Here is a 15,313-nt window from a genome sequence, read left to right as displayed (position 1 = left end):
AAAATAAAATGACCAAAATTATATAAACAGTCCTCTACCATGTTTTGCCACGTAGCTTCTCTGTCCTCTCCTTTGTGTGTTTGTTTATCCCACTGGTACAGAGAAGCCACGGTTGAGACGAGGTGAGGTGAAATTTACTTTAAGAACAACTCCAGTCTGCACAGTGCACAATATGGTTGGGCGACTTGATAAAATATTTACCAGAAAAAATAAGTAAACATTAAGAGGCCCATAACTAGATCTAAACTTAAACACTGTTTTAAACTGATTTAATTCAAATTGACTTACACAGTTTTATTTTTATTTTACAATATTCATATTTACCCTGTTCTGGATTGTAAGATGGAGGATTAGAGCTGCTCAAGGACGTCCAACAGGCAGGTTTAACTTGTGCTCACTGCTGAACATGAACTGTTTGAAATATCTAAACCAGGCCTGGACAGACTTTTTCCCTTCAAGAGCCAAAACTGAAACTCGCTGTTGGTCCATGAGCCAAAAGCACACACCCGATGTGCTGTATAGATACAAAATGACACTAAGATCCCAAGTTCCATTAACTTTCTGCAGAGAAATCTACACTGTAGGTGAGCGTGCCAGTCCTGAACAACCACTAGAGGGCAGTGTCGAGTTGTAAAACAGACATTAGTTGTGAGTAACCCTTTATGTTTGCCCACAAACATTTCAACAAAGCATCAGCTGTATGTTTTCTATGGTTTTCATTTCTTGAGTTAAACATGAGTTCAAGAACAAAATATCTGAAGGACAGTTGATAAACATCTTGAACAAAAGGCAGAGAGGGACGGTCACAGTGTTAATCTGCCATCATTTGGGGAAAAAAAAAAAATACACGCATTACCTCAAAAAATGAATTTGTTCATTTGAGAGAATTTCCAGTTCTTTTGTCTGTGAGCCATTTTACTGCCATGTTACCTGGTTCACTAAAACTGCTCATGCTGACCGATGATTGCAGACAAACATGAACACAAATAATGTGGATTTGGATTTGACCTCACTACATCTGCGACACCAGTGATTAGGTAATTAAAACAACTAGACTGTGTGTATGGGACAGTGTGTGTAGGTGTATTTTTGCAGTCACATTCTGTAGATTCTTAAGTAGGCTACATCAGTCTAACTTTTTGGAGAGATAGATCTGTTTTCCTCCGTTTAAAAACTTTACTTCCAGTCTTTGGAATTTGTGGAATATGGAGATATGATGAAGAATAATATGAGGTCAACTGCAGAAACACTGCGACTATCTGACTAAATGTTCTGTCCTTCTTTTCCATGTTGACTCTTCAAACACAGTGTTATCATGATGACATACCATCTCTGTTGCCACAACAGTACCATGAGTAATCCATCAGAGCAATCCTGTGCACATGGAAATATGTGACCCCAGCAAACGGTTTCAGCTGCACGATATGATGCACTCTGCAGTAAGCAGAATACCGCTGCTGGTGCCAGCAGTCTGGTGCGGATAAACTGATTCCTTGTATAAATTCATTAAATGATTGTCCTTCAGCCTTACAGTCGGTCGAGCCCTGCTGTCATCAGACGAGTGATGCCAATATTCTGTGGTTCAGGAGGCAGACCCCGGTTCTAAAGACAAAACAGATTAAAGAATTCAAAAACCAGATCTTGTTTGTATCCAGCAGAACCCTTCATGCTGTTCTGCTGCAAACTGAAACAGTTGTTTCAAATATTTTTACTGGAAGTGTTTGTGAGAAAATCTTGACATTTATACACAGCAATAAACTACTTTAATCTTTAGACTATTTCACAAACATGATGTAAAGAGAAAGGAAAAACAAAAAAGGGGGGGTATACCTGTCTAACCATATTTTTATATGTTTAATGTGTGCTCTTCAAGAAAAGATCAAGAAAAAAAAGAAAATATTACGGGAGTTTGTCGTTTAAGATACTTCCTAATTAGATCAATTTGATAAACCTAATTCTCTCGGTGTTATGTTTAATTTAGTTCTGTGATCTACAGCTTCACTGGAAGACCTTCGGCTTTATTCCAGAATTAAAGTCTAAGGATTTTTCATTTTTATTTTTATATTTTGCTGCAGTTAGGAGACAAAGTGCTCTTGAGAAGCAGTCAATTTACTAAATGCCTCAGATATTCCAGTATTATCGCTGTTGAATCTGGGTTCAGAGATACTTTCAGTATATTGGAGAAGGTTCTGAATATTTCATTTCAAAGACTTTCTATTTGAGGGACAAAGTTCAAGTGGCTTCTTGAAACACAGATTTGTTGCAGAGAAGGGAAACATGAGGGAATACTTTATTCCATTTAGATTTTGAATAGTGTAACCTGTGCAGCACATGAGGCCTGTAGAGCGGGAATGAATATATTGTAAGCTTTCATCCCAGATATCACTGGAGAATTGTTGACCCAACTCATCCTCCCATGCATGCTTGTAAACCTCAGATGAAGGGGCATTAATGTATTGTATAACATTGAAAATGTAGTATATCAACTTCTCTGTAGCTTAGAGAACAGGATTTTTGATAAATGTCTGACAAACTGGAGGAAGAAATGCACACGTGCAAGCATGCACTCGCACGTTTGTATTCTTTTATCAATGTGGGAAACGTTCTGTGCCTGATTCTCAAACAACGGGGCAGGAATGCAGCCCTGCTGCTGACTCTGGGTCAGCCTTATCTGGCCCTGCATAATCTCACAGAGGTGTTTGGGTTCCCAGAACAAAAAAAAAGGTATACATGTACATGCAAAACATACCAGCATTTAGACCGCACACACGCAAACAGGAAAAGAGAAATAGAGAAAGAGAGAGACAATTTGCCTGCAGGGGTTTTTCAAGCACTTTCAAGGTATACAAACCTAATATTTCTGGACTCTAAAAGCATTTCTAATCACATCTATTTTGTTACTATAAATACAACTGCAAATTCCTCTATGCCCACAGAAGTCAATGCATATTGTCACTGTGTTTATCTTACCAGCTGTTCAGTCTGTATGACTGACTGTATGTTTTGATCCAGAGGGGATCAACAGGGGACTTATCCAACTATGAATGACAAATATGAAGACGGGATTGTTCAATCAAGCCTTTTTCAAGGAGTATATTTAAATTCAAACACATTCCTAACCTTAAGAACAACTTGTATGAGTCCTGTAAGTGATTCAATACAAGACTGTTGAATGTAAAGAACAAATTCAGAGGCAAGAACATGCACACATCCATGCTTACATGAGTGAGTCTGGTTAATCTCTAGCAGCAGTGCTGCACTTGAGGAAGCGAGTTTGCCAGCAGCACAAAATGTAAATGCCTTATCTTGGCCACAGGCTTTCAAGTTAACACTTGTTTCTGCTGTCACACTCACACATGTGGAAAGTACCTGCTCTGGAGCTTTATAAATACACAGTCCAACTCTATAGATCATCATAACTCCGATGTTTGGATAAGTGTGAGCAAAACAAGAACAGACCATGACATCACGGAAAGACGTTTTTTTCTCCTACAGACGGATACTTTTGTCAGGCAATTAAAAACATAAAGGGGTACATTAGCCCCTGGTCTGACCCTTGGACGCCCCATATCTTTGACGCCTGACTGCCCCCTCCCCCACCCCCTCCTTGAGTCTGCGGGGTTTAGACCAGGCCAGCTGTGGTACAACGGACTCCATTGTCTTCTGCTTAATGAAAGTATTATGTAAGAAACAAGACAATGAGTGAGATCATCATCTACCAAGCCTGTTGATACCCCTCGCAGCACACAGCTCACGCCTCTCTGGCACAGTCGTGGGTTTACTGGTGTGGAATGGAGGCACAGAGAGGTGGATGTGAGGAGGGAAATCCAGTCTGGATCTGAGAAGGTGTAATAAACTGTAGTGTAAACAAACGACTGAGCAGATTATGAGGGATTTAACGAACAAAGCCACAAATTTTTTGGCCTGAAAAGTCTCCCTGTGTACTCGCTATTACATAACTCTCAAGACACATCGTTTTATTTTAATACATTTAATAGTGCACTTTGATTAACCTGTACAGAAATAATATTAATAAAAAAGATAAAACATTTTTTTCATTTCTGTAACACAAAGCTTAACATTTACAATAAAATAAAATAAAATGGTATGATACAAAACAAACATATATCTGAGGTATAAATATATTTGTTTTAAATTAACTGTCATTGTCATGCGTTATTTGGCAGAGACACAGTTAAAGGAACAAACATTTATGATATGAACAATGGCTTAGTGAATTAATCCTACAACTCAACATGACAAACACGAGTCCTCAGATTGAAGCGTGAGTGTTACGTAATGATGAAGGTCAACTTTGTTATGAGAACCTAAATCTCTTGCATCTTTTTTTTTTTAAAAAACACCGACACACACAACAGCACAGAGAAAGAAGCTTACACAAAGATAGTTTTCCTTCCTTTTGAAATCACACAAACATTCAATCTGCCCTCTTCTTTACAGTAAAACCTGTAAAATCTCCACCTTTATAAAAGGACCTTTTTTCTGTTACTTCTCATCTTTTATAGGACTAGCAAGAGGTTTTTTTTCTGTTTCTCATGTACATCAAAATCATGTAAAATCAATATTTTCTTATTTCTTTATGTATACAAGTGATATCCGGCCTACAAATTAAAAAAAAAAAGTGAACTGACTGTGCTCTTAACAACATTACTTCTAACTTTTTTAATAGTGAGGAAAAAATCAATGTGGGGAGGCGACTTCTTTTAGCTTTTTCCAGATTTGGTCCAATACAGTAGATCTGTTGGTCTTAACTTTTAGTTTTGTTGGTGTGGTCTCTAACACTGAGCCTCAGTCAAAAACTGCTCCTTAATAAGCGAGTACTGTTCCTCAAAGTTGTTGATCCTTTCTGAGTCCTACCTCTTTTTGCTCTTTGCTCAGTTCTAACTACCTAGCTAAACTAAAGCTAGCTAGTTAATCTAAAGAAATTGTTAGCCAGCTAGTTACATCTGATAGCTGCTTTAAGAAAGCCGTGAGCAAAATGGCTTTCTAATCTACAACTATCATCAGGTAGCTAGTTACATCTGATAGCTGCTATTAGCAATTTTGCTAACACTAGCCAACTCAAGATGTGACTATAAATGATATATGTTGCTTTTACAGGTCCCACAGCAACATCTTTTAAGCATTTTCAAAATTTGGTTGTCTTTTCAACATAGATGAGGCTGGCACATAGCATTTGACCCAACATATGACCCATCCTACTCTGATTCTGAGTCACTAGTATTCATTACCTTTAAAGTTTGGATCATTTGGGTTGGGTAGGTTATGGACAGTATTAGGCTTGAGGAGTGTGGGGTAGGGTCAGGGTAAGAATGACCAAAGAAGGGTGGACATCATGAGTACTGCGTACGGTATCAAGCTTGCTCAACTGTCATTGGAGCAAAGAGCAAAACAGGGCAGGACTTAAGAAGGCTGAATTATGCCAGCAGAATGACTAATTTGCCTGTCTATCTTCCAGACTTCAATCAAGTTCACGGTAGTCGAGGCTCACTGAATTTTACTTCTTTAGGGAATGAGAAGACATCTATTTGTATGTCAGTGAATGAGGCCCTTTCTTCGATCGTTCCGTTTCTTTTTGGTGAACCAGCCACCGATTCTCGTCTGTATCTGCTTTCCTCTACTAACAAACACTAAAACCTTCTGTTCTATCAACCACCTGTCATCTCACCATATCCTGTTTATTGTCTCTACTCAGTCTGCATATTAGCAACACATTCACATCTTTCTTCACCCATGGATTCATCAATCAACTGACCATAATATTGTCTATTATATTATACTATTCCTCCTGTGCTTTGCTGTAACAGAAAAAAAATTGAAAGAGGTAACACAAGACAGACACAAACCATTACTGTGAACAGAATACTGTATGTACACATTATGCTGCCACTGGAAACCAGTGCAAGGAATATTATGTATTAATTAACCGTTTTGTTGCTTTGTACACTCATGCGAACACACACACACACACATACACCCCCTTTGCTTCTCAGAAGCAATAGCACCCTTTGGATAAAGTTACGTCATGTCCTTTGGCCCAGATAAATGTTGACATGAGTCCTCTTGGCAGCACACCGAGAGTCCCAACAGAACAGTTATACATGATAGCATCAGTCTGTTGTGACAAAAGTCAGAAAAAAAAGTCCTTCAATCCAGGATTTTTCCTTTAAACGTGAGTATAAAGCGGCTTGGACCCCATCTACCTCTCTGCTGGAATGGGTGGAATGAGTCATTTTGGGTTCTCTGAAAGATCCAAATTATGGTCCAAAAGTCTGGAGCTGTTGAGTCGCCCAAATTGCACACTGCTTTCTCATTTGTCCATGGGCACTGTGAATGAGTCACGTATCCGCGCCACCTCCGCAGCGCACAAGTGTCCGTACTGTTTATTGTACCACTCTGGGAAACGACCCCTGAAGAAAACAGAACGAAAGAGATTTGGTGTTAGCTCGTTGTGCCATCAAATAAAAGACAATGAATGACCACAAAGTTTGTCTTTGCTCCTGTCAGGCATTCACTCACCTGCAGTCGATCCTAGAAATATGTGTGAGTCTGGACTTGTTGGATCCGCAGGGCTCGATGTAATAACGTGAGGTGAGGACGTTGGCCCGGACGCCTACAACCGGTGCGCTTTCATGCTCCACAGACGTACACACCAGTGCACACGCTCCCTTTGGCAGGTCTGTTACCCATGTTCTGGTAGAGAGATGGAAGAGTTCGGTTTAGTTATTCCCTGTTTTATTCCCTCCTGTGTCTTTGTTGACTTAACTGTCGGTCTTTGTCCTTTTTCCCCACCTGTTTTCTCTGTCACCTGAATTTTATTAATTTATTAGATTATTAGGTCCGTGTGTTTCACTCCGTTTATTGCCAGTTTGTCTTCATCCCTGTGCCAACCATCCTAGACCTATCTTGAATATTTTCCCTGTTTGGACTGGACTGTTTTGCTTGTTTATGGACTTTGTATTTGTCACTTGAATTTATAGACCTACACTAGACTTTTTCTCTGGTTTTGTCCTGTGTCTGCCCAACCATCCTGCTCTCTATTGTTATTGCTATTCTGCTTGACAATCACAACAAAAACAATTAAATCACAGCTGAACATAAAATAAGATGATGACAAAGAGAGTTGAGACAGACGGAGAGGAAGAGGAGGAGAATGGGCATGTTTACCTGAGCACCAGGTGGTCTCTGGTGGGATGCGGAGCCATGGTGTTCCGGACATACTGGTAGACCTCCGTCCTCTCGTCCAGGGTCTCCACCATGCGGCTCTCGAGGAGGTCCTCGTCCCAGTGGCCCTGCTCCCGCAGCACTCGCATCAGGACCTCCTCGGGACTTGCCGGCACCTCCACAGTCACCTTCCACAGCCGCAGTGGAAAACCATCATGCATCTGGAGAAACAGGTGGAGAAAGACCCAGTTACCAAGGTTGTTACGATATATCAAATCCCAATACTGTGATGTCTTGAAACCATATCAGACTGTGACAATATCTACCATGGTTAATTATTTTATTATTATTTTTTTGTCTACATTTTGCCATACATACACAATGCAAGCATTCATTTTTTTTGCACGTTTAGGTCATGGCTGGCTTCTATTATGTTACTTTATTAAAGAAGGAAACATGAGTTAAAAGGGAAAACAAATTTTATCATACTGTGGAATTTATCATTTTATTATTGTGTCTTGAGTTTCTGGTATTGTCCTTACCGATTACCTTACACACCTGTCTCATAAATTATTCATATTTTGGCGCATTTTATGTCTTCATTTGATACGAAAAAGCAGAGAAAAGACAGGAAATGAGGGCAGAGAGAAATTGGGAATGACCTGCAATAAATATCCTTGGCTGGATGGGATAGTTCATAGTTAAGTTTTAGTATGTCTCTCTGTATAAGTGCATAATGACAAATTCTCTCAGTTCTCTTGGCTCAAGTGGATGACAAATATTGAGATGTTGATACGACACGATACATATTTTGTTTAGTCCTTGATATAAATCTTCTTAAGTGGGTAATAAGGGTTAAATATGGTGATATATAAACTTTCAAGTGTCTTATGCAAGTGTTTGGATGCTTCCTTTGGGATATCTAATCTTATATTTACAGAAATTAGTTGTAATCCAGTGATAATTTAACGCACTAACAGTCAGGCTGTGTTTCAAAACCTCCCACTGCCCCTTAGCCATGTCAGCTGCTTCTTTCTGCCATCAGATGATAAAGAACACGCTCAATGCGCCTTGTGACTCTCAAACTGCAGAAAAGATAACCTCATGCAGGCGCCCTCGCACACGAGACACAGGAAATGTAGGCCTGGGATAATGGTGAGGTTGTGTATGTGTCTATGTCAAGCTGATGTCATTCTGGGACACGGTCCAGTACTGGGATGGGAACGAGAAGCCAAGGGCCAGGCCAGTTTCACACGGATGTGTTTCTATACAGGAAACCCTAAGTGCTGGTTTTCCATGACATATTTAGAGAAGCAGGAGAGAGTTTGGAGAGGCGACATGAAGAGGGAAAGGAGAAGACACAGATAGTTGAAATGACAGCGTGTGCTTCATAAATGATGGCTTGTTTACACCCTGAAGACAGATTGACTGATGATCTGCTGTTTCTCTCATTAATTAACATTTCACAAATTTCATTACTTTCACTCTGAGGCATATTTATCACTGTATTCACCCTCTGCCACAACCACTCTGAAAGCAGCAGCCATATGGACCGAACAGATGATGTGAGGAAAAAACGACAAATAAACAAGTGCTCTTACCTTCCTACAGGCCAGCTCGGCGTGCTCGGGTGTGGAACAGCTGTCATAACCTTTGAACTTGTCTTTGGCCTCTTTGAGGAGGGCGTCCAGGCTGTCCTGTAGGTAAACCCTGTAGCCTCCCTGCCCGGCCTCTTCACCTGCGAGGTCCTCCAAGCGTCGTGGCAGCATCGCTTGCTCCACATATGAGTTCCTGCAGCGATTCATTTCCTCTGGGATCTGTGGCGAATGACAGAGGGAGGACAATTAGGCTCCACCCTTACGTTTCTGTTGCGTTGCTGCAGGCCATAAGACCAATATTTTATTTTTTTATTTTTTGCAAAGCACTTTAAACTGTACTTTATGTATGAAAGGTGCTATGTAAATAAATGTATCATTATTACATAATCATCATTATCATTATTATTATGAGCTAAGGGTTTACAATAGTTAAATATGTTTGATTTGACAAATTAGATTTGGTTTTGGTTCCAATTTTATGAAAAAACCCTACTGAGAGAGTAAACTGAAAAAGTCTCCCTCCACTCAAAAATACATTTTGCAAATTCCTATATTCTGGATTTTCCAATGTTGGAGAAATATATGTAATTCTAAGAATTTCTAAGTTGTTAGTTGACTGGTTTTCATCCAGTTAACTGAGCTTGTTAGAAAATAAACCATACCAAAGAACAAGTTTTAAGTTTCTTCATATGTCTGGAGCAGATCTTTTAGTTTTAAATGTCCTCTGATAAGAGCGAGCGACACTGAGTGTCTCCTTAATGGTGCGTTTTTATCAGGCATTTCCACTCCGACTACATTAATCCCCTTAATTAATGGAAACTCTATTAAGCATACCTTATGTAAGGACACAAAACAATTATTAATGGAAACATACCTCATCCTATTTTCACCTCCTGCTATCTTTCAGATTTAATTAAAGATTAACAACATCACTGTCTAAAATAAGATTTTCATTAGATAATCAGAGGCTCTTTGAAATGGAGTCAAATCACAGTTGGTTATTTCATGGGTCATATTCCTTTTATGAGCCTCCACGAGAAAACAGAGATCTAATTAAAAGAAAATAATTTGGGCGGTAATTGAGTTTGCTTGTTGTGTGATGTGAACATGACAGGAAGCCAGGAAGCGCTCCCACAATCTAATTAAACTTTGGACAGTAATGACCCACAGTGTGCAGCCTTTTAGCATTTACTGTAGCATGTCAGAGGCTGGGTACAGCAACGTTTGAAGCTGAATGGGATTGAAATTGGATTAGTAACAGTGTAGTTTGCTGATTATTTCCTGTTTATCCATTTGAGTGGACACACAGAACCACACCAGATGAGGTGGATTAATGGGTTTTGTGGGAATAAACTGTTTTTCAACTTCTTTCATAAATGTTTGAGTTTAAACGTACAAAGACTTGAAGTTAAGTTCAACGTTTGACACATTTACTTTATGTAATCATAACATTTCTTAAGTCAATGACAGCATGACGTGGATCAACGAGTTATGTAACTACGACTATGTTTGTTTACAGGACAAAGACAGAGACACAAAATGTTTGACATGGTACAGTGAGCCAGGGTGACATTCTTTCTGTCGGCAAACTCAACTTTATCAGGCAGATTCCATCACAGATGTCAATCAGTAAACAACTGTGACCTCTTAAGCCAACTTTTAACTTTAAAAGTGAGGGGTCCACATTCAGCTCCAGTGTGCTTTAACTACTGACCCGGAAGAGTTTCCTGCACTCCTGGATCATGTGTGCCAGGCCGTGAGTGGCAGCCAGGTTCTCATTCAGGTCTCTCTGGTCCGGCTTCCCCAGCGTTTGCTTCCTGTTTATCACCCTGTGACCGATGAAGAGGGGAAAGACAAGAGGACACAGGATTTGAAACAATATCCGCAGGGTGTCTGTATGCATCAGCAAGTTAAATGCAAGACTTTTTTATACAGCCGTTTTTGAAACTGAAATTCAAACAATGTGTAGACTCATTTAAACATAATCCCTTTCAATCATTGTTTATGACCCACTAGAAACGTAGAGTGATGGCTGTATCTGTGCTCAGGACGCTTTACCAACCCAAACTCTGGTATTTGACATCCTTGTTTTTAAGGCACAACAATATACCATCTTTTTGGTGCATTCATGAACAGCTGAGACAAATCTTACTGATCCAAACTTTTTAGTCCAATTTTGCAATAAAACTAAACAGTCAGTGTGAAAACAGATGTACTCATCTATGAAAATACATATATTGTCAGTTCAAAATTATGAGAGGAAACATTATATTAACTAGTTGAGTTAAAGAATATTTATCCAAATGTATTAATTTTATCAGTTATTTTGATAATCGACCAATGATTTTGAGTCATTTTTTAGAAAAAAATTTAAATTCTCTGATTTCAGTGTCTCAGATGTGAATATTTTTTGGTTTCTTTGTTCATCTATGACAGCAAATTGAATACCTTTGGATTGTAGCAAAACAAGACAATCAACAGATGGACTGATGATGACAGCAGTCATTAGTTGCAGCCCGAAAATTTTAGACTATGCTTGCAGCATTAAATAAATAAATATTTAGGACCTCTCCAACCAGAACTGACAGCCTTAAGACCTTTTATTAGTAAATGTGAATTTAAGATATTTTCAGACTTTGCAGGGTCTCTGTTCTCCTGCATCCATCATCCAGACAGAGGGAAGAGGAAGTGAAAGAAAGAATGACCTGTGTGCACCTGATGAACCCTCTTCTGCCAAATCTGTGTTTCTAATTACAGTAGATAAATATGTTTATGTAACCTTTCTATTTCCTCTGTCTCTCTCCCTTCCTCCTGTCTCAAGCTTTGCTCTCTTCCTTTTTCTCCTCCTCCAGCTACAGTATCCTGCTCTTTTGTTCCTATAGAGCGACCCTTTCCTGTTTTCAGAATGTACAGCACGTTGATGTTACATAAGCCACTAATACAAAACTGTGTCAGTCACTGTGATCAAAATAAAGCCGATCATTTCACGGCGGGCGCTCACCTTGGCGAGGAGCTCTCCTTACGCCGCAGAGTGTTGAGGTGGAAGAGGGATGGGGCCAGACAAACCGCCAGGTTGGTGGGAGTCATCTGGTTCTCGGACACGCTGGCCGTCACGTCGCTCAGCAGACACAGCAGCGTCCGCAGTGCTTCGCGGTTCTCGTCAGGCAGCAGCAGCACAGCGGCGCGCACCGCCTGTAGACGGAGCTCTTTAGGCATGTCTGGAGAGAAGGGAGGATGCCAGGGCTTGTATTTAATATCACAGGCAGAAAAAGACAACTAATAACCACTGTTAGTCTGTGTTATGTCATCTTTTTTTGTGTCTGCCGGATAGATTCCTTTTGGCTGCCAGGAATGAGCTATGGTGGGATCTGCATTGAGCTAAGTGTGTTATATAAGCGTGTGTATACTACATGCTTCATGCTTCATACTTCATTCACAGGACTGGTTCTGTTTCACCTTGTATAAACAGTTCCTAATGCAGCTATTACAATCATACATGAGCAGAACTTGAGCTCAGAGAAGAATGAACCAACACTGTATCATATATCACGTCACTCCGCGGGTATTTCCTGCGCTTGTCTTGTTTGTTTTCTTTTTTATGGTTTCACAATTTCTTGCTCCATGTCAGGCAAGCATCTACAGCTCTAAAACAATACTGCCTGATGCAATCCTCTTACAGATGTGTGGCTGTGTATGTGGAATAAAGGCATGTGTGATTGCGCGCAGATGTCTCAACAGGTTTTGCTTACATTGACTCAATGAAAATATCAATGAAATACTTGTTTTTCACTGATATAGACTTGTTTTCATTTTTTTTTTATGAGGTGAAGTAAAAAAAACTATTTCTATGCAAACAATAGGTTTATTTCTTTCATTTTGTTCACAAATCTTAGTTTTAACTTGAAAAAAATACATTTATTACGCTCATACATACATATATCACATTTTTGGTAAAGGAGAAGTGCTCACTAACATAGACTTTAACAAATTTATGAACAAAAGTTGAGAGAAGTAAACCTTTTGTGTGCATGAAAGAAATCTTAAATCTTTCATTTCAAATCGTGATAAATGAGAGCAAAGCAAAGGTGTTGCATTTATATTTCTGTTGAGTATTCATGTGTGTACTCTTACACTGATAAATCTGGAGAAAGGTCTCAGAGAGTTTGCTGGTGAGCAGCGGTTCTGGCAAATCTCTGAAGTACTGCTTCAGCATGTCTGCCACGTCATACGCCGACTGGCCCTCGTAGTTGACTCCTCCCCCGTCTGCGCCGCTCGCCTCGTTCATCTGACGGAGAGCTTGGATACGAGATTTAACTCCCGATTTCCTGAAAAGACCCACCTGGTAACAAGAGTGAAGGAAAAAGAGAGAAAGGGTTACATCATGCGTAAATACATGGAAAGCTGATAAGTCAGCTTTGAACTGTAATTCCCTTATTAGTCTCAGCATTACCATGACTGCAATGTTTGATCCTATCATTAAGGCGTATCAAAAGTGATTAAAGTCCCTAAAGCACGTAGAAAAAAAAAGTCTTTTAAAGCTGCAGGCTGTTATCATAGAAAATAATATTCTTGTAAATCCAGAGCTTATAGTCAATATGGTTACATCACAACAGACCCTGTTGACTGTATTTACAAAAAGCTGCGTGACACCCAGTGGGCATTCTTGTACTGAATGTTGTGTAGGACCTCATCAGTGGCCTTTTATGGCCGTATGAAATGGTGATGTTGGGGAGGAAAAGAAAAAGGCTGCTCGCTTGTCCACTCTGAATATTTTCCATGAGCTTTCGCCACTTCCAAACAGAGGCGCCTTGTCCTGCTTCAGAAGAACACCATCACTCTGTTTTCTGCTTTGTCCTCCATTAATAGCCATTTTCTCCCTCTTTCTCTCCTTTGTGAATGTACACACACACTCTGAGATAAATCTTTCATAATGTCTCTGGATTAAACAGACGGACACAGGTGACCTAACAGCTGCACACTTTGACTCTCTGCAGGCCTCCCCGCTTCAGAGAATGTGTAACAGAGGGGAGAAAAAAGGGGGACAGACAGAAACTGTATACACACACACGAACACACACACGAACACACACACACACACAGTGAAAGTGGGTATCAGGGTTTTTCCGATTCACTGCTCCATCTTATGTAACATCAAGAGAAAAAAATCAGGGATGAATACTTGACTGATTGCAGATGTCCTAAAGTTACGATATTATGTAACTTCAGCACCTTAAAGAAGGTTTTTCTCTTTGCTGTGGAAACTTTAAGCAGCACTGAGAACTAAATTACACACAGGCAAGAATGTTGGGATTATATGTACACTGCAATTACAGTAAATGCACAGGCTTATGTACACATTTATCCATATATAAGTGTTTGTTTGTGTACTTTATGTTACCTGGTCGAGGCACTGGTTGCGTAAATAGCGCATGGCCTGCTGAATCCCTTGAGGGAGGGGCTGGCCTGTCCGCTGGACGATGACCTGTAGTGGCACACCGAACACATTCCTGTCTTTGTAGTCGCGCACCTTGATCCGTTTCATAAACTTTGGCACAGCCCTGCAACACACACACACAAAAGAGAAGAAAACTCATCAATATCTAAAACATACTGACATGGATTTTGATATTAATTCTGCATTTTATTTGTAAAAGATCAACAATGTCAAGTCTTCATTCTTAGTAGGACTATAATCATCAACAACGCAGGTTGCAATAAGAGGAAGAAAAAGAAAAAAAACACCAACTTATTCAAAATTCTGACTCACAAAATGGATTCCATGGTTTCAATTGGTTTTCTAATTGGTAAAAAATCAGCTTGGTCACCAAAGTGTGTGTGCGTGTGTGTGTGTGTGTGTGTGTGTGTGTGTGTGTTTTATGTGTGTGAAAGGAGGGAACCAAGCGGCTGCAGAAGCCTGTCTCCAGGTTTATGAGAGGGGAGGATAAACAGCGTATTGGGTGGGGGTGGTGGTGGGGGGTGTATGCCGGGGTGTCCAAAGGGGAGGATCCGACTGCTTTATACATCCGCACAAGCGTCTGTCTCACTATTTTTTACTGTGTGTGTGTGTGTGTGTGTGTGTGTGTGTGTGTGTGTGTGTGTGCGCGCGCGCACGCACTTGGGAGCAAGTGAGTCTATAACCACAAACCCCGGAGTTGAAACATGCAACTCCGACCGTTTCACAAGAATGCGCCCACAGATTTATGGCTGTGTGTCTATCTGCATGGGTGTGAGTGTGTTTAGCGGAGAGACACTGTGCGTGACTCAGGACAAGCGTGTCTTTGTACGAGCAGGCGTTCACAAGACTCGGAGCGCTTCTCCGAACCGCAGTTTGGGAAAAATGGAAAAGGAGCATATTATGATCCTGGCCCGGAATTCTGAATATGTGTGGGCCTCCAGCGGCCAACAAGTGGCCTCTGTCTTTCAGCCTGTCATAAGACAAGCCAGGGTCATAACGCTTTCTATTCCTGTCCAAGGAAGGCCACGGATAAAGGAGACTCAGAAGTGGAAAAACACAAGAAAATTATGTGATT

General features: G+C 40.3%; 1 protein-coding gene across 3 annotated transcripts in view; it reads right to left on the bottom strand.

Moving 5' to 3' along the window:
- Positions 1-5,401: 5,401 nt before the first annotated feature.
- The window catches only part of dlc1 (DLC1 Rho GTPase activating protein), a 101,566-nt gene continuing 91,654 nt past the window's right edge, over positions 5,402-15,313 (bottom strand). For all 3 annotated transcript variants that reach the window (XM_084715337.1, XM_084715335.1, XM_084715336.1), the window contains 8 exons: positions 14,182-14,341; positions 12,915-13,122; positions 11,785-12,001; positions 10,498-10,612; positions 8,787-9,002; positions 7,189-7,406; positions 6,541-6,714; positions 5,402-6,431 (listed from right to left, as the gene is read on the bottom strand). In XM_084715337.1, coding sequence (XP_084571463.1) covers positions 6,332-6,431; positions 6,541-6,714; positions 7,189-7,406; positions 8,787-9,002; positions 10,498-10,612; positions 11,785-12,001; positions 12,915-13,122; positions 14,182-14,341 — 1,408 coding nt within the window. In that variant the 3' untranslated portion in view covers positions 5,402-6,331. The remainder of the gene's footprint in view (positions 6,432-6,540; positions 6,715-7,188; positions 7,407-8,786; positions 9,003-10,497; positions 10,613-11,784; positions 12,002-12,914; positions 13,123-14,181; positions 14,342-15,313) is intronic.

The sequence above is a fragment of the Lutjanus erythropterus genome, chromosome 3 (assembly GCF_056507025.1).
Source record: "Lutjanus erythropterus isolate fLutEry1 chromosome 3, fLutEry1.hap2, whole genome shotgun sequence".
In the NCBI taxonomy this organism is placed as follows: Eukaryota; Metazoa; Chordata; class Actinopteri; order Lutjaniformes; family Lutjanidae; genus Lutjanus; species Lutjanus erythropterus.
This window is presented reverse-complemented; position numbering and strand designations above follow the sequence as displayed.